This window comes from Oncorhynchus nerka, linkage group LG7 (assembly GCF_034236695.1).
Source record: "Oncorhynchus nerka isolate Pitt River linkage group LG7, Oner_Uvic_2.0, whole genome shotgun sequence".
Classification (NCBI taxonomy): Eukaryota; Metazoa; Chordata; class Actinopteri; order Salmoniformes; family Salmonidae; genus Oncorhynchus; species Oncorhynchus nerka.
Window position 1 is genome coordinate 28796586 of NC_088402.1, and position 21794 is coordinate 28818379.

At 41.9% G+C, this 21794-nt stretch overlaps 1 protein-coding gene across 4 annotated transcripts in view; it reads left to right on the forward strand.

Annotated features, from left to right (window-relative positions):
- The first annotated feature begins 2446 nt into the window (after positions 1-2446).
- The window catches only part of LOC115131417 (PHD finger protein 14), a 143692-nt gene continuing 124344 nt past the window's right edge, over positions 2447-21794 (forward strand). For 2 of the 4 annotated variants that reach the window (XR_010464298.1, XM_065020384.1), the window contains exons 1-6: positions 2447-2562; positions 3402-3518; positions 4501-4827; positions 4923-5353; positions 5995-6142; positions 17150-17309. Coding sequence is in view for 3 of the 4 variants with exons in the window: in XM_065020384.1 (XP_064876456.1) it covers position 2562; positions 3402-3518; positions 4501-4827; positions 4923-5353; positions 5995-6142; positions 17150-17309 (1184 nt within the window). In the remaining variant the exon portion in view is untranslated. The remainder of the gene's footprint in view (positions 2563-3401; positions 3519-4500; positions 4828-4922; positions 5354-5994; positions 6143-17149; positions 17310-21794) is intronic. The other 2 variants (XM_029663133.2, XM_065020383.1) reach the window with 2 other exon arrangements.

Consider the following 21794-nt stretch of genomic DNA (forward strand, 5'->3'; position numbering starts at 1 on the left):
TTGTCATACAGCACACTAGTGTAGGCTTAAACATTTTTTCAACAATTGTTCAATAATACAGAGCCCTATATAACTAGTTCCAGTGTTCATAAAAATTACATTTCAAAAAGGTTAAAAAAAAGTAAGCAAGTTACATACTGTACAGGCTGATTTAATTAGACCTACCGTAGTTGCCACTGATTATTAAAATGGGTAGCACTGACCCTCAATGTGCATTACCTGTGTGCCTATAGTCATGGGACCAGCGACCAATGACATACAGAGACAGACAAGCTATAGACTTCACAACACAATAACTACATACGTAAATAGGCCAAAATGGCTTCTATGATGACTCTGCTGTTTAATGACTCACAATCTTTATGTTCTGTTTCGAGGTCCAGGTATGTCTGTATTATCAATCATACTGTATTGACCTTGACTAGTTTAGTGTGAATCCTTTTCACTTCTCTCTCAGTCAACAAATGATCTGTAAGTCGCTCTGGATAAGAGCGTCTGCTAAAAGACTGAAATGTAAATGTAAATGTAAATGAAACAAAACAGAAAAGTGACAATGTTTATGTCAATGATGATGTTGACGCTGATGGCCATGGTGATATCCCAGAAGTGTTTTGATGCCAGACAATAGATTTAAAAAACTAGGGCTTTCGAGGCAAGATACAGTGCCATTAGTCATCGGCGGGCAAGGACAGTTGTAATCATCCCTTCCGCTCGCCTCCCCCATCAGTCTTCCCCTTGCGTGTATCAGGATCAATCTAGGCTCATTTATTTTAATCGTCTCCTGTTTGCTAAACTGCCAAAGTTAAAGGAGGACAATAGAAACAAACGTCCATCTGCAAACATGACAAAACAACAATTCTTTGCCTGTGTTTGCTTTTCAGACAAGTTTTTCGAGAATATGTCTCAGGTTGAAATAGGACATGAATTGATCTGATGTTGTTGCTATTTGGATTTCTGACATAGAGTTAAATTATATGGGATTTAAAATGAATGTAGCTATTACAGTGTGTGTGGTTGTGATAACATGTCAAAAATGTCATGTTTTAATAGAAATGAAAATAACCAATGTTGTTTTTTAGAATTAAACAGCTCACCACCCGCAGGCAGGAAAAACCTTTTAAATGTAATGTATATTTGATATTAATCACTCAACTCAACATGCATAACATCATTATCTTTCAATATAGACATAGGCTGTGTCTGAAATGGCACCCTGTTCCATAAGTACCGCATTACTTTTGACCAGGGCCCACAGTGCTCTGGTCAAATGTAGTGCAGTATATAGGGAATAGGGTGCCATTTAGGAAAGCAGAACTAGCCTACTGGTAGTCTGTGAAATTATGTGATAGACCTACATCTCAAGTGATTTATCATTCAATATCCCACATCAGTTGACAGTAAGAGAGACACTCATGTGGAAAGAATGAAAGAGTGAGAGATAAGGCAATCGCCAGCTGACCCTATTGACTCTCACATCTCCCTGTGATGGAGACAGGTTGTGCAAGCACGGAAGGCCAGTAACTATGGTATCGTCAGAACTCTCAGGATCTGCTCTTTGAGTGGATTGCCAAAGGCAATTAAAGTGAATATCAAATCCAACGTAATCTGCATCTAACTCACCATCACCAGCACAGTCGTATAGGGTAAATCAAAACAGGAAAATCATCTGGTACTTTCAGGAAGACTTTCTCAGAGGTGTTTTTCTACCTACCCACCATCAACTCGGAAAATAATAATTCAGAAGTTCATATGAATGTAAGTTCATAAGGATAATGAAGATGAGGGGACATGAGAGTTGTAGTATTATTTTCCCACAACATTCTGCTCAACCCAGATAAAGATTTTGAGGTATTTTTGTTCTATCAGATCTGGTTTTGACCTAATCATTCCAAATCTACAAATGTAGGATATTCATTTGATCACACTGTTGCAGGAGAACTTAAACTTGTAGTATATTTGAGGTTTAAAAAGGATATGAAGTTTGTTATTTCCACTTTCACATTTCAGACTTGATTGTCCCTTACGAAAAATGTATCAACCCCTACAAAAATGTCCATGGAATATAATCCACATAATAATGTCCTGTTGCTGCAGGATTATCTTCATGCTGTAGCAACCTGGATCAAATTAAGATCCTACATCTGTAGATGTGTCAGACAGAATTATGGCGTCAATGTAAAATGCTGACAGGACTCAGCACTTTGGCTTACCATGACATCACTGGGACTCTGAGGTGTATTTCATCCTATCAAAGAAAATACTGCCTACAATGTTAAACATATATTTTTATAGACTATTGAGGTTCCTGGTCTTATATCCGTATCTGTGTCAAATGTAATTAAAAAAAAAACTCTTATTTGTGTTATCTCGACATACTCCATCCTCGAGAATTTACATAAACCTTCTTCATCATCAAAGACAATTATGCGGTTACCAGGGTTACAACATCCCTTTGTGCTGAACGTCACCACTTCTTGTAGCAAACGTTGTGCGCATAACATGTTTTGAGGAGGCGTTCTTTGTTCCATTGTTCAATCAAGTAAAAACGAGAAAACGGATAAAGTGAGTGTTATTTTCAATATAATGCACATTTGACAGAAGAAAGTAGCATGCTTTTATGCAAAAAAAAAAACATTTTCCGAAGAGAATGGAATAACATACCTACGGTCCGTTCGAGTCATTGCTAGCTAGCCTCACAGTTGACGGCTGTTTATCTTGCTAACGTAGCTATCTAGCCAGCTAATAATCAATAACGTTATCTAATTAGCTAGCTAACTACATTGTAACAGTTGTAGCTATGTTTTTGGATTATCTGTCAAAACATGTGTTCTGTAAAATAGCTTTAGCTAGCTAGTAGCTAACAGGCTAGCTAGATAATTTGCCAGTTAGTTAGCTAGCTATCTAGCTAGCCAGCATGATCTCCTTAATAATTGAATGGAGAAAGCTAGCGAGCTAGCTTCTCTAGCTAGATCCCTGCAGGACCAGCTAGCTGTGTTTTACATGCACTGCATAACAATATGCACTCTTGTCTCAACAAAGTTACCACACAGACAGATGTGCGTTGCTATGATTACCAACACCACAATACCGGTGCTTGCATATGCTATATTGTCTGATCCCCAGACCTGTCTGATCCCCAGACCATGGCAAATACTGTAATATGTATTTTGATCATTCCAAAATAACAACAAAGCAAGGCAGCTGAAAATTTGCAGCAGAATAAAATGATTTATTTATTTTTGATTGTTTTGAGCTATTTGTAATCATGATTTGAATTTGTTTGCAAAGTTCAGTACATTAAATGAAGACCCAGGCCATGCTTTGAATTATAATGGTGGGGGTGCTTTTCTTCCATGGCACTGAATCCCCTCTCCACTCTTCTCCTCCTCCTCTCTCCCCAGTGGACCGTGGGTCAAAGCGCAGGCAGGTGAAGCCTCTGGCTGCCTCTCTGCTGGACGCTTTAGATTATGACAGCTCAGATGACAGCGATTTCAAAGTGGGAGACGCAGATGCCTCAGGTAACCAACTGCAGTGAGGGTCCTCTTCCATCCACTCCCCTTGTAAATTACACATTTTCTTCCACCACATATGCAGTTATTTCCTGTTATGTTGTGATTCACATCATCTGTCAGCTCAGATAGAACTGGAGAGGAGAAAGGCCTAATTCTGAGTTCCACCTATCTTCAAACCAATTTGAAATGTCCCCAAAAGCAAGTCAGTGGTTTCTATTGTAGACTAAGCTACTCATAGTCATGAATGCTCTATTTAGCTGTGGCTTGAATAGCTTTGAATGACACTTCAATGTGCAGCTGTGATATTTTCTCCATCAAGATTCTCTGTCCGGTGTGTCTGCCAGTGCCGCCCCACTGTGAGGTGCAGGCGTCCTGAAGTATAGATGAAGACCTCATCACCCTGCTTGTCTGTGTCTGGTAGCAACCTTGTAGAGCAGTGTGTTTCTCACTGACTCCCTGCATGATCTAGAGACAGGCTGTGGCCACTGAGGCGATCTCGACCTGCCACTGTCTGCCTGGGCTGGATTTATCGCTCTGGTCGGCCCTGAGGTCTCTATCCATCCTATCTGAAACACACACACACACTGTGGCTGATAATGAGATTCTACAGTACTGTGAATTGTTTTATTTAACCTTTATTTAACTAGGCAAGTCAGTTGAGAACAAATTCTTATTTACATTTTACAATGACTGTGAACCCCCTGGGCTCTGTGGTTTTGATCACTCGACCTGTCATCTGAGGCCTTGAAATCCAACAGCTCTTGTTAATCTGATTGTTGATCTGCATTGCAGATTAGAGAGCTGAATTCAACTTCGCTGTTATCGCTTATCAACATGATTTGATCATAACAGTCCTTCAGGTCATGTTTATCTTTAAGTGTCTCAATACAAGAAAATAACATCAAAAGAGAGAGATTATGACAGCAGACATTCTTTGATTCATACTCCATGTTGATAATGCTTTCTGTCCTCCTCTCCCCTGCTCTAGGGTCAGAGGGTAGTGCCATTGGGAGTGATGAGGAGGAGGAGGGGTCCAAGGAGGAGAGCGCTGCTGAGGACTCTGACAATGACAGCGGCTCGGACAACATCGGCTCTGCAACGGACGGCATCGATGAAGAACAGACCAAGGAGCTGACAGGTGACGACACCCCCACTGAGGAAGAGGAGAAGACCAAGGAACAGCAGCTGTCCTATGACACTGGCACCACCACCACTAAAGACCCTGCTCCATCAGGGGTGCCCAGGGGCCGACGGAGGAGAGAGGAGAAGGCCTCGGACACAGAGGCTGGGAGTGGAGGAAGCGGGAGTGGCACAGGTAGGCTGTTTTAAAATGTTTGTTTTATATTCATATATTCGTTTTGAAATGTTTTTGTAAATGTGACCAATAAAACCCCTTGAACTTTGATCCAGGTAGTGGTAATGCGCAAGACGGAGGCTCAACAACGGCCGCCACACAGGAGCCCAAGAAGTGGAACCTGCGTCGGAACCGACCCATGCTGGACTTCACCACCATGGACGAGCTCAACGAGATGGACGACTACGACAGCGAAGATGACAATGACTGGAGGCCCGCCTCAGGCAAGAAGAAGGGCAAGACGGCGGCTGCCCAGAAAGGAGGGAGCGAGGGAGAGGAGGACGAGGAGGATCACGACGGAGGGAGTGGTAGTGATGATGACGACGACAACGAGGATGACGATGGTGGTGATGAAGATGAGAATGAAGAAGGGAGCAGTAGCGACAGTGATAAAGAGGTGAAGAAACCCAATAGGAAAGTGAAGAGCAGCAGTGTGTTTGACGAGGAGCTGACCAACGACAGCATGTCACAGGGAAAGAGCAATGAGGTAAATACAACGTCATGTCCTTGTCCTCAGTATCACAGTTTGTTGTTAGCAAACTGCCTCAGGCCCTCAGCATTTAGGCATATCATGTAGTCGTGAAAGTTTTTAGATAAGTTTGCATAACTCTCTAAATCCTTCATTGGATCAGGTGTGTTAGCCAGCCCAGCACTATGTTGCTTTGTGCCACAGAGTTATATAATCCAATGAGGAGATTGGATGGTATCAGAGTGAGAGAACCACAGAGACTGCTAGAGAGCTACAGCTCTGTGTTAAGCTAATCGACTTAGCTTGGAGTCCATCAGTGTGAATGAGATTTAGCCTACTACTATCTATCAGTAATGATCTGTGGCCAGAGGAGAGGGGGGATTGTGAGAGGTTTTAGACTTACAACTTGGATGAACTTTGTTTGCAGAGGTCGGGAACTTTATTTTTGGGGTCCGGTGCATACAAGCATATTAGATTCACACGTAACCGTGTGTTACATTCAAACACGGAGATAAAAATATATATATATTTTTTTAGATAAATTGAACCTAGTTAAAAATAGAATGTGTACAACAGCTCAACAGAATGTAGTGTATACGGGTGCATTTATAATAGTTTTACTGAAACTTTACTGTGTCTCCCACTTCCTGTCTACCCAGGATGCCTTGCTGGAGCGTGCCCAGACGTGGAGGGCGGCGGCCCAGAGGATGGAACACATCCTGATCTGCTGTGTGTGTCTGGGAGACAACAGCGAGGACGCTGACGAGATCATCCAGTGTGATAACTGTGGCGTGACCGTACACGAAGGTTAGCAGCTCCAGAGAGATAGGTTACTGTATATAACAGTCCCACCAGGGAAAAATACTTTGAACCAGGGTTGTTTCAACATCATCTGTTGTATCTGTTCAACATACTGACGTTGGCATCAATTGAACTTTTGGTTGAAACTGCAAAAAGTGGTCAAAGTACACTAATTTCAACCACAAATCAACAGCAGGATTTCAAGGGTTGGTTTATTTCAAGTACAATTCATGTTTGTGGACACATAACTAAATAGCAACCAAAATCAGACGTTGCGTCAGGTTTTTGCCTGAAGAGGTAGCCTGTTCTTATTCTATGGTAAGCACAGATCAGAAACATTTAGAAGGGCTAGGACTACATTGGTAGCTGTTCAGGTTTGGGTCAGAAGAAAAACATTTTCTTTCAAGGCAGAGATTTAAAGATGAGGCAGTGTTTGCGTGCCAGGCTGGGGTTACAGAAGTTTTGGTTGCAAGTTCCATATACCCACAACCAGAAGCAAACACAAAATAATCACCCCTTCACCGTCCACCCAACACCTAAACATAAGCAGGGAAACCAGCAAACCAGAAGTGCGTTCTCCCCATACAGTCCTGGCCTGGGGAACTAACAGACTAACCCTCTTCTTCTTCATCTAGCATTATTAGCTCATTGTGTCTCCCTCTGACTGGTTGGAGACAAAATCAATGGCTCCTTAAATCGTCTGTTAGATGTGGCCTTCTCCTCTGGACAGGCGTGGTAACGCTGCCCATGCACACAACTGATCAATGTGACCGCTATAATTTTCAATTACAACCACTTTATTTATTTATTTACAGATGTTTTACTGATTTTTAAAGCCCCTAGAAACGGAATGTACGCACACATGTAGGCACGTACGCACACACCGTGGCCATTGGCAGCACTAAATCAGAGGGTAACCTTGAGAGTCAGTCTTTCAAGTGCAGTGTTGCAAGTTAGTCATGCGAGCAACACTCACACAGATGCTCTTAGGGAGAGACAGTACGCACACACCCCACCCAAAAATCACGGGAGAGGAGCACAGGCCTAATCACCAATGGTGTATGAGCAGAAGTACTGTAGGACACTAGGAGCTGGTTCTATGTTTATCTCCTTCCCTCTCTATCTCTACACACACACACACACACACATCTCCCTCCCTGTGTTAATATTGTGTTCCTCTGAGACTTGTCTAATCTCCATGAGAAGAGGCAAAGCAGAACAGAGGGGACCATGCTGAGTCAGGGATTGGAGAGATCAGAGCAGAACAGAGTTGACCATGCTGAGTGGTGTGGAGTCAGGGATTGGAGAGACCAGAGCAGAGTTGACCATGCTGAGTGGTGTGGGGTCAGGGATTGGAGAGACCAGAGCAGAACAGAGTTGACCGTGCTGAGTGGTGTGGAGTCAGGGATTGGAGAGACCAGAGCAGAACAGAGTTGACCATGCTGAGTGGTGTGGGGTTAGGGATTGGAGAGACCAGAGCAGAACAGAGTTGACCGTGCTGAGTGGTGTGGGGTCAGGGATTGGAGAGACCAGAGCAGAACAGAGTTGACCATGCTGAGTGGTGTGGGGTCAGGGATTGGAGAGACCAGAGCAGAACAGAGTTGACCATGCTGAGTGGTGTGGAGTTAGGGATTGGAGAGACCAGAGCAGAACAGAGTTGACCATGCTGAGTGGTGTGGGGTCAGGGATTGGAGAGACCAGAGCAGAACAGAGTTGACCATGCTGAGTGGTGTGGAGTTAGGGATTGGAGAGACCAGAGCAGAACAGGCAGAAGGAGCACTTTGAGGCCAGTTCTTTGTTTGTGTTGTTTTACCAGGTGGAATAAGGGATTTTTGTCAGGCTATCTGGTCTTGTAAAATGTTTCTGGTCATTTACTGTACCTGCTAATTCATAGGTTTAAAATAAACCAACTAGTTTAGATTTTGATGAAGTTGCGTTGTTGATATCAAGGATCAACAGCTGGAGTATTAATCTTTGTGCCTATTATCTGTACCGTAGTAATGTATTAAGATGCTTGATCAAACAATGCATATTCCTGTTCTACTTTAGTACAGGACCACAGAACAAGTTGTGCTCCATAAGAAAATGCCCAAGCTACAAATGTTTTTGCTCGTTGTAACATACAGCATCCAATGATTTTTGTCCTCCCTATATATATTCTGTCCATGTATTCCTAATGTCTTGCTCAATTACAGTTGGGAAAGAATTTACCATTTACCAACCAGACTTTCTCCGGCTATTACAAAATCAATTGAATCGGGAATGGCCTTGTATTACAATCTTTCATGCTCTTTCTGTTGCAACGAAGAAAGCGAGAGGATGCACATTTTGCAAGGGGGGGGGGACTACACAAATGCAAGAGCGGAAGGAGAGAGATGTGAATGAGTGGAGGGGGATGGAAAGGGGGAGTGGGAGGACTGTAGAAAATGCACAATAAGACATGCTTACAAGTTGGAGGACTGTAGAAGAGTAAGATAGCACCAAGGAGGAACTCTCTCTTTCTCCTTCATTTGCCTCTGCATGGCATTTTCCCCTCCCGTGGTGGAGAGGGGCAGGCAGGTAGGAGTGTCGTGGACGCCCCCGACTGAACAGACATCTGTTCCATACTGAACACTGCCCCTCTCTCGCCAGCCACTTCTTAGACACACACACACAAGGCCCTCCTTCGCCGACCGCCTCCCACCCTTGGGTGCCAGCTGCGCCATGGTGCCAGGCACCCTGAGGGAGAGGGGGGTTGATTGGTTCAGGAGAGGGTTGGCCCCAAACAGCTGCCTCCATGTCACAACTGCTCACCTGCAGCCATGCGCAGCAGCTTGGAAAGGTGACACCCCACACACCGACACACACACATGCGTACCTACCCACGCAGCAATGCAGAACCTGTCATATGCATGGGACGGTGCTGGCATGAAATTGAAAACAGATTCTGTGCCTAGTGCCCCTCCCACCCTTTGGAGAAGAGGAAAGTGAACTGGTGTTTCAACTGTAGTGGGAGGAGAAGTGGATGCTAAAGCAATGCAAGGCTGCTGCTGCTGCTGTCACTAACGTATAACTGTGACTTAGCTTGTTCAGTTGTTCCTCTTGAGATTCTATGGGATTGTTCTGTTAGCCTTTTTGGCTCCAACTAGCTCACATATAGCTCAGGGTTTTGGGGTCAAAAGGTGCTGGATTGTCCTCCATCCTCCTTTCTCTGGGCTGTAGAGGAACAGTGCTCTTAAAAAAAACAGGAGCGTGAGGGTGAAGCGGGAGAACAAGGGATGGTAACAGGAAAGAGGGAAAGCGGGAGAACAAGAGAGGGATCGTAAGGAAGAGATGAGCTGTCAATATATGCAGCTCGGGTGAGTCATCCGACCACTTCCTCTCATCTCTCTGCTTGACTCCAGAACTTTTTGTTCTCCTCGTTGTTGCGCTGCACATTCCCTCATTCAGACACTCTCCTTCTCAGACCAGAGGAAAGGAGTGATGGATGAAAAATGAAAGGAGAAGATGTAGGATGTCCAGTGTAGCGAGGGGAAGAGATCAAAAGCCCCGGTGAACACTGAGCAGAGGCCCAGAGAGCCAGTTGTCCGTACAGACAGCCTGTTTCTATCACAGCCATGTACTATACAGACTAGCTGCTTTTGATTAGCATGGGCTAGAGTGTGTGTGTGTTGTGAGTGATGACAGACATCATTAACTGCACCACTGTCTCTCTCAATCTGCTTTATGTCTTCTGGACTGAAGCCTAAATGCTAATTCTTGCTTTTCAGTAGCGAAGACAGTCACTTGTTTGTTGTTTTTATGTCCCTTTGCAATTTCTTTTCTTTTTCGTCTTGCAGTTTTACCATTTCAGCAGTGTAATGGTATCCGGTGTCATTTTAAAGCAGCACGGCTGTTAAAATGCTCTCCCCTAATAAAGAACATTACATTGTCATTAATAGGCCCAGGTTACGTCCCAAATGGCACCCTATTCCCTACACATGGTTCTGGTCAAAAGTAGTGTACTAAGAAGGAATCGGGTGCCATTTGGGACGCGTATTCATTCTACCACCAATTAAATCCCTGTGCTATTGATTTCACTCCCTAACGAGTTCTGGACCGTAAAGTTAATTATTTTCTCAAATGTGCTTAATTCATTTAGGCTCCGCTGTTTGGGCTTATTTGTTTAAATGCATATTCAGTAGAATAAAAACATGTTTGGGAGGGATGTTTTTTGTTGTCGCTGCAATGGACATCACATTTAGCAGTTCAAACTAATTAAAAAGTATGAGATTTTTTTCCTTCTCTCGTTTAAACAAACTTTTATTGTGTTTTACATCCTTGGGCTAAACACTGGTGAGTGGAGTGTACTAAGCACAGACCTAGAAATCACAGCTATATGTTTTAAGAGTTCCTACTAGGGCTGTTGCGGTGACCGTATTACCGCCACACCGGCGGTCATGAGTCATGAAGGAAGTCAAATTCCACGTGACCGTTTAGTCACTGTAATTAGGCTTCTTCAAGCTCTGATAATGCTGCTGGTCATTAGTAGCCTATCAAACTTGCTAACTGCCTGGTACTCAGCACTCTATTGTCCCTCTAATCACTCTGACATCAAATGCAAATGTGTCAAATCTAATCAAACACTCTAGCTGGCTGGCATGAAAATTAACCACTCGAAAAGCGTTCCCAATTCGTTATTTAAGTGCATAGATGACATGTATTTTTTCCCGCTGCCCCTGTTTCGATACAGGTGCATGATAATGGTACATTCTAAAGCAAGATTTCACACATACAGTACCAGTCAAAAGTTTGGACACACCTACTCATTCAAGGGTTTTTCTTGATTTTGACTATTTTCTACATTGTAGAATAATAGTGAAGACATCAAAACTATGAAATAACACATATGGAATCATGTAGTAACCATAAAAGTGTTAAACAAATCAAAATATATTTTAAATTTGAGATTCTTCAAATTAGCCACCCTTTGCCTTGATGACAGCTTTGCACACTCTTGGCATTCTCTCAACCAGCTTCATGATGTAGTCACCTGGAATGCATTAGAATTAGCAGGTGTGCTTTGCTAACCTCACTAGGGTACGTGGGACGGTAGTGTCCCACCTGACCAACATCCAGTGAAATGGCAGAGCGCCAAATTCAAAAACAGAAATACTGATTATAAAAATTCTGAAAACATACAAGTGTTATACATGGGTTTAAAAATAAACTTTTTGTTAATCCAACCACGGTGTCAGATTTCAAAAGGCTTTACGGCGAAAGCATACCATGCGATTATCAGAGAACAGCGCCCAGCAGACAAATCATTACAAACAGTAACCAGCCGAGTAGAAGAGTTACACAAGTCAGAAATAGAGATAAAATTAATCACTTACCTTTGATGATCTTCATATGGTTGCACTCAGAAGACATTAATTTACTCAATACATGTTTGTTTAGTTCGATAAAGTCTCTCTCTATATCCAAAAACCTCAGTTTTGTTTGCTTTTTCTTCAGTAATCCACAGGTTCAGCGCAGTCACAACAGGCAGACAAAAAAATCATAATTGTATCTGTAAAGTTCATAGAAACATGCCAAACAATGTTTATATTCAATCCTCAGGTTGTTTTTAGCCTAAATAATCAATCATATTTCAACCGGACAATAACGTCATCAATATAAAAGGTAAACAAGAAAGGTGCGCTCTCGGGATTGCATGAAAAAGCTCTGGGACACTGTAGGGTCCACTCATTCAGACTGGTCTTACTCCCTCGTTTTTTCAGAATACAAGCCTGAAAGAATTTCTAAAGACTGTTGACATCTAGTGGAAGGCATAGGAAGTGCAATTTGAGTCCTAAATCAATGCATACTGTAATGGCATTGAATAGAAAAAAGGAAAAAAAAATCCTACTTTCTGGATGGATTTTTCATGTTTTCACCTTCCAAATCAGTTCTGTTATACTCAGACATTATTTTAACAGTTTTGGAAACTTTAGAGTGTTTTCTATCCAAATCTACCAATTATATACATATCCTAGCTTCTGGGCCTGAGTAGAAGGCAGTTTACTTTGGGGACGCTTTTCATCCGGAGGTGAAAATAGTGCCCCCTACCCTAGAGAAGTTAAAAGTTAAGTTGTGGATTTTTTTTCCCCCCTTATTAATGCGTTTGAGCCAATCAGTTGTGTTGTGACAAGGTGGTATACAGAAGATAGCCCTATTTGGTAAAAGACCAACCCAAAGAGAAATGACAGTCCATTACTTTATGACATGAAGGTCAGTCAATCTGGAAAATGTCCAAAGCTTTGGAAGGAGAAGGGCACAACGGCCAGCATTTTAAGGGTGCGTTACGGCCACACAAAGGGGAATGCCGGCGTGACATTCTAAGCATTATCAAGTAATTGTCAAATTGTGTGTACAGCATGGGCAAAAAACAAAGCAGAGCTCATGCCTTTTCAAGTAACTTTTTTTCAAATCATCATTTGAGTCGCATCATGCAGCCTTACAATGTATTAAAAATCAAACATATAGCCCAGCGTTTGTAGAACAACTAAAGTTCCATTAATAACTCTAAATTGAGCATATAGGAGTACCTATTTCTTTGTTATCCTCTCAACACAAAATAGCCGTATGTGCTCACTCCCTCAAATCGCTTGGAGAAAATATCCTTTCTATTTTATTCAGCTTTGTTCAATTGTATTCTTCATACTATAAAATAATACCACGGAATTCTAAGCAAATCTTGTCTGCTAAATGAACTAGTGTAGCACACAGCCATTTGGAATAGCCAGATTAGAACCTAACATAAGGACAACTCAGAGTATGCTGATATTTTCTTCTGAAATAGACTGCTTTTGCTTCATATCATGTTTCTTCAGACCTGTCTAAAATAAGTAATGGATTTATTGTGAAGGTATAGGCTATAATACATGGATTTATTACACTTTTTAAAATGTAGATGTTCCAAAGGTCAGCATCAGTGTTTTGTAGGCTGTGTGGAAGCCAGGAGATGCTGAATGTGTTTAACTGTCAATTACCGTGACAACGACAGTTGTTTGCTTGCCAATGACCGGCTGCCTAAATGTTGTGACCGCCACAGCCCTAGTCCTTACAATGACCATTTGTGACTGTAACTGGTCTGGTGTGTGTCGTACTGTAGTAACTGCAGAAAGACAGTTGACTGAGGCCCCAGTAGATGATGAATGTCCCCTCTCTCTCTCTCTGACACTCTGGCAGTGTCCTGGGGCCTTTGTACTGTAAATCCGCTACAGATATCGTCTAGGCACAAATCCTACACTGTTTCCCTCTATCCTCCTTCACTGTAAGTATGCTTCACAGTGGATGACTTTGTCTGAAATGGCACCTCATTCCTTATATTGAGCATTATGTTCAACCGGTTGTCCCTTTTCATATGACATAGTTTAGTCCGTTGTATAACTGTAGAGTCTAGCCTTTGTACTGTTTGAAGTGTAGGCCTAGTAGCCTATGCATAGTCATTTGTCAATACCTGCTCTTGTCGTTCCTCTGTCACGCAGTCCTCTTAGTAGTTCCATTTGAAGACAGCCTTGGTAAGGCGATAGCAGTTTTAGATGAGGTTCATAAAGTGCTTCGTGCTTAGCAGACATATGGCCTCCATATTGTCCTGTTCTACACCAGGGTAATTAAGGGCCTTGCTCAGCTCAAGGTTAAAAACTGTGTTTTCCCTCATGCTGTTTCAACTAACTGCAGAAACAATAATGCCACAAGGGCAGCCCCCGAAGCCCCTGAAATGCATTTAAAGGCCCACGCCTTAATAAAAAAAAGAACCCAACAACAGCCCCGCCACTTGATTATCTATGATGATGCTGGAGAATATTTTTCTGATCACTCTCAAATGCATCTAACCACTCTCAAATGCATAGTAAATGTCTTCAGTGTCTTCAAATGAATTCAATCCTAGAGGAGGAGAATTACAGGTGAATGAATGAATGAATGGGACCCCAGCACCCACAGAGGAAAGCAAGGCATTGTGAAGCTGCTTATTGACAGTTAGTTTTCATTTTAGAAATGGCCTTGTAATCCATTATCAGGCCTTTGTCAGATGAGAACATTGAATTATACTTATTATTTAATTTCCCCTCTCCTTCTCTGTCTGTCTTCCTTTCAAAACAGGTTTAGCAAATCTAATTGGAATGCAAAATGAAAACGCTATCAATCCGTAGTAGCCGTGTGGTTTTTCTCCCCCTTATAAGGAGTAACTGATTTACTCTATGGTTTACTGGCCACGGGAATGATTGCATTGTTTTTTAAAAGGAGCAGAATAAAGTCATGTTTTGAGAGATCACTCTCCATCTTATTATGGAATTTGAATTCAGTGCGGCTGATTTTAAAGGAAGATCTGAAAACCATCCTTCTGAAAACACTCACACACACATCTGTCATAAAAACCATCAATTACATAATGTGTAATTGGTGTTATTCAGTGAGATCAGAGTTGTGTGTGTTGTCTCTGAAGCCCCATTTTGCACACCGGCTCTGCTTATATGAGTGTTTTTGAATAGGTCCACTTAATCTTGGAATGGAAAGTGTTACCATTCATGAAAAAATTGAATTGAACTAATCTAAGAGCATCCATCTTGAACATGCTGGTTTTTTATTTTTTCAGTGGGAGAAAAATAAATATTTTGATAGGCAGCCACAGAGTGAGATGAATAGATTCAACTGGAGATAGAGATTAGAGTAAATGTGAGTAAAACCACATGAGTTAAATCACAAAAAGCGTATATATTTCAAACCTGTTTTTACCTAGCCTAATGGTTTATTGAATTGATTCAAACTGAACTGCATGTAGGAAGAGAACACCGCGGTTATGTATTTTTCTCAAAATATTGACTGTTGGACTTGAGATATTTGTGTATTCCGTAATAGACATGAGGAATATTGATTTGTTCCACTTCCATCTGAATTAATTTGCATTTGAAATCTAAATGGGATGTGTAATGATGGATGTAATGATGGAACAGGTAGCACTGGAGCAGCATAGATAATAATGAACTGAATTCCCCTTTAATGGCGCTGCTCTGACAGGTGTGTTTGTGTGTACTCTCTCCACCTCACTCTCAGAAGGAGGCAGAGATGGACATTATGTTGGGTGTGTTGAGAACCGTACAGAGATGATTAGTGTGACATCGATGCCAACATGAAAATGGGAACCCATCTATGCACTGTCAAAATAACTGATTGCTCTCTCACCAATATGAGGTGTGCCCATTACTTCTCCTTTGATCCTGGGAAGAAGAGAGATAGTCCAACACTTCCTCCCTCATCTTCATATTAGAACAGATGGAGATTCAGAACCACACGCACACACACACACACACACTCATATTCACACCTGTATATGTTAACACCATATACCTAAATAGACCTTTCTTTCACTGTTAAATCTTGATAGTTAAAAGTACATCTTGATTTAGTAGACACTATACACTACCCCTGCCCCCTATACCCTCTTTAACTGCCAAGCTCGTCATTTCTGACAAGGATAATCTTCACTTGGAGGATTATAAAGCTATCCCGTAGTCATCACTTTTGGTCAGCTTAGCTCACATTAGCCAGCACCCCATGGCTTAGTGCTTCCAGCTTTGTATCTCGGTTCAAAAGGAACATCGGAGATTTGTGGCGACGGTTCAGCCGTAAGTCGGTAAAACCAGCGTGGTGATCGTTCACAACCCGGTTTCTTTGATTAAAAGCACCAATCACTATTAAGGACAACTGTTGCCAGCAGTATTTTCAGAAATATATTTTCTTTAAGAAAGTAAACCTTGAGCTATATTGGAGCACCTGGGGACTTAACCTCTTGTCCTGACACACATACTGCGGGGGGAAGCATCGAGACAGAAGGAAATGGTTTTTGTTTTCTTGTTGTAGTTAAATGTGAGGCAGAGATCGTGGTTTGGAGGTCAGGGTGAAGCTCCAGCTGTGTACTAATTGCCCTATTGAAATAATCAGTGCTTGAATGATGTAATCCTGACTTGATTAATGTCATTCTGACTTGGACTTCCTCTCAGCTTGAAGCCAATTACCTGGTCGTAAATAAACCTGCAGGATACAACAGTACACTATATAACCCCCCCCCCCATTTTCTACGCTGACGAACATCACTTTCAATCCACTCTAGCCTGTCTATTCCCTGTGATGCAGAACAAATGGACACAATCAGAGAGCACCTATAGAGGACATCTACGCACTGAGAGAAAGAGAAAAAACAGACACACAACTGAATAAACATTGCCGTCTGGTGTGGCTTCTGGATGTTTGCCGCCAGTGGGTCTTCAGACTGGACTGATTCCCCAGTGTGGTCCAGAGTGACGAGCATACAGAGTATGTACAACATTGAGCCTTTGATTTGTGAGTCTCTCCCATAGCTCAGAGAGCCTGGAGGCTGTTTGACTGAATTAGGAGCCAGTGTGTTATCTCTCCAATGGAATGCAGAGCGGCTGATTGCTGCCCTCATTGGTAGTGCGGATCACGTTCGGCCAGTGTAATAGCAGCCATAGAAACCGCATCAACGAAAATAATTGTTTTGGCAACCCTGGAAAATTAAGAATACAACATTAACATGCTTTGCTTGTGGCGTGTGGCTTCTCTCTCTTCTCTAGTCTTAGGTCTCGATAATATGATCAAATGTTCCCCATTAGAAAGCTGGAGCAAACGGTTTAAGAGAAAATCTAAATTTTTCTGGAGGTTTGAGGGGAAACTAGCAAACAGCAAGTTGACACCATGTTGTGTGCTTGTCAGGGCACTGTTCTCTGGTCTTCTCAATCCTAGGTGTAACACAGCCGTTTGCACCTTTTTAAGAGGATCCACTAACTGGTAATGGATTCTGCAACCCTTACTCCGATAGTCAGAGCTATTGCACGATAGAATAGATACAAATCTGTAAAGTTGGAACTGTTAGATACTAGCTAACAACACAATGTTCACAGCAAATGTAAAACCTAATGGAATATGTTAGCCAGTATTAGCTACCGGTCAGCGTTATGGATGTAATTGACAGACATTCTACATGTGTTCCAGGTTGCTATGGAGTGGACGGGGAGAGTGACTCCATCATGAGTTCCGCCTCGGAGAACTCCACGGAACCGTGGTTCTGCGATGCTTGCAAGAACGGCGTCACGCCCAGCTGTGAGCTCTGCCCCAATCAGGACGGGATCTTCAAAGAGACCGACGCTGGGAGGTGGGTCATGATTATAGGTCGACCGTTTAATCGGAATGGCCGAATAATTAGGGCCGATTTCAAGTTTTCATAACAATCGGAAATCTGTATTTTTGGGCGCCGATTTGCCGATTTTGTAAAAAGAAATATATATATATATATATATATATATATAAGAACACATTCTTATTTTCAATGACGGCCTAGGAACGGTGGGTTAACTGCCTTGGTCAGGGGCATAACGACAGAATTTCACCTCGTCAGCTCGGGGGATCCAATCTTGCAACCGTACAGTTAACTAGTCCAACGCAATAACGACCTGCCTCTCTCTCGTTGCACTCCACAAGGAGACTGCCTGTTATGCGAATGCAGTAAGCCAAGGTAAGTTGCGAGCTAGCATTAAACGTATCTTTATAAAAAACAATCAATCATAATCACTAGTTAACTACACATGGTTGATGATATTACTAGATATTATCTAGCATGTCCTGCGTTGCATATAATCTGACTGAGCATACAAGTATCTAAGTATCTGACTGAGCGGTGGTAGGCAGAAGCAGGCGCGTAAACATTAATTCAAACAGCACTTTCGTGCGTTTTGCCAGCAGCTCTTCGTTGTGCGTCAAGCATTGTGCTGTTTATGACTTCAAGCCTATCAACTCCTGAGATGAGGCTGGTGTAACCGAAGTGAAATGGCTAGCTAGTGAGCGTGCGCTAATAGCGTTTCAAACGTCACTCGCTCTGAGCCTTCTAGTAGTTGTTCCCCTTGCTCTGCATGGGTTATGCTGCTTCGATGGTGGCTGTCGTTGTGTTGCTGGTTCGAGCCCAGGGAGGAGCGAGGAGAGGGACGGAAGCTATACTGTTACACTGGCAATACTAAAGTGCCTATAAGAACATCCAATAGTCAAAGGTTAATGAAATATAAATGGTATAGAGGGAAATAGTCCTATAATTCCTATAATAACTACAACCTAAAACTTCTTACCTGGGAATATTGAAGACTCATGTTAAAAGGAACCACCAGCTTTCATACAGTGGGGCAAAAAAGTATTTAGTCAGCCACCAACTGTGCAAGTTCTCCCACTTAAAAAGATGAGAGGCCTGTAATTTTCATCATAGGTACACTTCAACTATGACAGATAAAATGAGGGGAAAAAATCCAGAAAATCACATTGTAGGATTTTTAATGAATTTATTTGCAAATTATGGTGGAAAATAAGTATTTGGTCAATAACAAAAGTTTATCTCAATACTTTGTTATATACCCTTTGTTGGCAATGACAGAGGTCAAACGTTTTCTGTAAGTCTTCACAAGGTTTTCACACACTGTTGCTGCATTCCTCCATGCAGATCTCCTCTAGAGCAGTGATGTTTTGGGGCTGTTGCTGGGCAACACTGACTTTCTACTCCCTCCAAAAATGTTATATGGGGTTGAGATCTGGAGACTGGCTAGGCCACTCTAGGACCTTGAATTGCTTCTTACGAAGCCACTCCTTCGTTGCCCGGGCGGTGTGTTTGGGATCATTGTCATGCTGAAAGACCCAGCCACGTTTCATCTTCAATGCCCTTGCTGATGGAAGGAGGCTTTCACCCAAAATCTCACGATACATGGCCCCATTCATTCTTCCTTTACACAGATCAGTCATCCTGGTCCCTTTGCAGAAAAACAGCCCCAAAGCATGATGTTTCCACCCCCATGCTTCACAGTAGATATGGTGTTCTTTGGATGCAACTCAGCATTCTTTATCCTCCAAACACGACGAGTTGAGTTTTTAACAAAAAGTTATATTTTGGTTTTATCTGACCATATGACATTCTCCCATTCTTCTTCTGGATCATCCAAATGCTCTCTAGCAAACTTCAGACGGGCCTGGACATGTACTGGCTTAAGCAGGGGGACACGTCTGGCACTGCAGGATTTGAGTCCCTGGCGGCGTAGTGTTTTACTGATGGTAGGCTTTGTTACTTTGGTCCCAGCTCTCTGCAGGTCATTCACTTGGTCCCCCCGTGTGGTTCTGGGATTTTTGCTCACCGTTCTTGTGATCATTTTGACCCCACGGGGTGAGATCTTGCGTGGAGCCCCAGATCGAGGGAGATTATCAGTGGTCTTGTATGTCTTCCATTTCCTAATAATTGCTCCCACAGTTGATTTCTTCAAACCAAGCTGCTTACCTATTGCAGATTCAGTCTTCCCAGCCTGGTGCAGGTCTACAATTTTGTTTCTGGTGTCCTTTGACAGCTCTTTGGTCTTGGCCATAGTGGAGTTTGGAGTGTGACTGTTTGAGGTTGTGGACAGGTGTCTTTTATACTGATAACATGTTCAAACAGGTGCCATTAATCCAGGTAACGAGTGGAGGACAGAGGAGCCTCTTAAAGAAGTTGTTACAGGTCTGTGAGAGCCAGAAATCTTGCTTGTTTGTAGGTGACCAAATACTAATTTCCCACCATAATTTGCAAATAAATTCATTAAAAATTCTACAATGTGATTTTCTGGATTTTTTTTTCTCATTTAGTCTGTCGTAGTTGAAGTGTACCTATGATGAAAATTACAGGCCTCATCTTTTTAAATGGGAGAACTTGCACAATTGGTGGCTGACTAAATACTTTTTTGCCCCACTGTATGTTCTCATTTTCTGAGCAAGGAACTTAAACGTTAGCTTTCTTACATAGCACATATTGCACTTTTACTTTCTTCTCCAACACTTTGTTTTTGCATTATTTAAACCAAATTTAACATATTTCATTATTTACTTGAGGCTAAATTGTTTTTATTGATGTATTATATTAAGTAAAAATAAGTTTTCATTCAGTATAGTTGTAATTGTCATTATTACAAATAAACGTAAAAAAGTTGTCCGATTAATCGGTATCGGCTTTTTTGGTCCTCCAATAATCGGTATCGGTATCGGCGTTGGAAAATCATAATCGGTCAACCTCTAGTTATGATTCGACACACTGATTTTATGATTTTTCACATGATTTAATTTGCCTGTTTCGGAGCATTACATTGGATCAGTCAGGTGCACTGTAGGAATTGCAATCAACACCATAGGAATTACCTACACTATAGGAAATTAACTATTTAACATGTATTTCTACATTTACTGTAGACAAGCATCTCTCCATGCCTACATTCAGTGTTGGAGAAGTATAGAAGATGGAGAAGGGAGAGAGAAAGTGAGGGAGAGAAAGACTGGAAGAAAAAGAGAGAAGGGTAGGAATAGAGAGAGGAGAAAGAAAGCAAGTGAGGGAAGGAGAAGAACATGGGGGGGGGAGACGGTGAGGGATAGCGAGAGAGAGAGAGTGTTATGTGAAGCGTGGAGACTCCAGCCACGCTATCGCTGATGGTGCTCCTCAGCCAGCCTGCACCCGAATTTACTACTTCACTAGAGCATGAAAAACACAGCAAATTAAACTGTGGAGATGGATATCTTTATATTGGACTTCGGATTCTCTTCCCCAAAGTCTGCATTTGAATTTGTGTCACACCAAGCGGATGCTCAGTCAGAGAGTGTGGCTTGGGCTGCTGAAATCAACTACTGAAGATTTCCACATTTTTAAGTGTATAAGTGATTAATTTCAGTTAATTATCTGAGTGAAGTTTTCTGATTTTGCGTTGTTTACATTTTACGCTTTTGCAGTGCCTAATTTAATAGAGCTTTGTCAGCATAAATTTACTAATATAACTTAAAGGAAAAATCCCCCCAAAAGCACTCATTCCTATTATTTATCATTGTTACATAACTCTAATATGTGAGAACAGTATTTTTTTTGTTAACAAATATTTCATTTTGTCGATATAATAAGGTTGTTAGGAACGTGAACATTGTTGTGGAAATCTGTTGCAGCTCAAGTCGACTACAACATCCACAATGCAATGATCTTTCTATGGGCTGGCTAGCTAGCTAGCAAACGTAGCTACACAAAATAATACCAAAGTCAATATCAGCATGTGAAGAAGTTAGTTGGCTGTAAAATCGCCTGAACAAACTGCACTATCAATTTGGGAGTCTACAATCTCACCATGTTCATCCTGCAGATCGATGTGCCTCACAGAGTGAAGTCTGACATTCACAACGACACCATGCAATACACCCTGGACCGATGAGGCAGACAAATAGGAGAAATGTGTTCGACCCTCTTTTAAATTACACATTTCTTGAGGTAGGAATATCACAAAAATATGATCAATGACTAATTTGAGAGAAGACAACTTCCCGCGTTATGACATTGACCAGTATTGAAATCTGACCTGTATGAATCTAAAAGTCATATTCCTATTAACATCCAGTGTAGTGAGAGAGACTTTATCACAATGCTATATCATACCTGCAGAATTTCTGCCTGCTTGAACGGCAATCGCTCAGATACACATGAAATGACCCAGGGAATAGATAGAAAATCGCTCAGAGATGCACAAATATAACATAACATTCAAAATGGGTCAATCTTCTCTTTAAAGATGCATTATAAAGGTTTTGTATAATTTCAGCCAGTAGCTTTGAA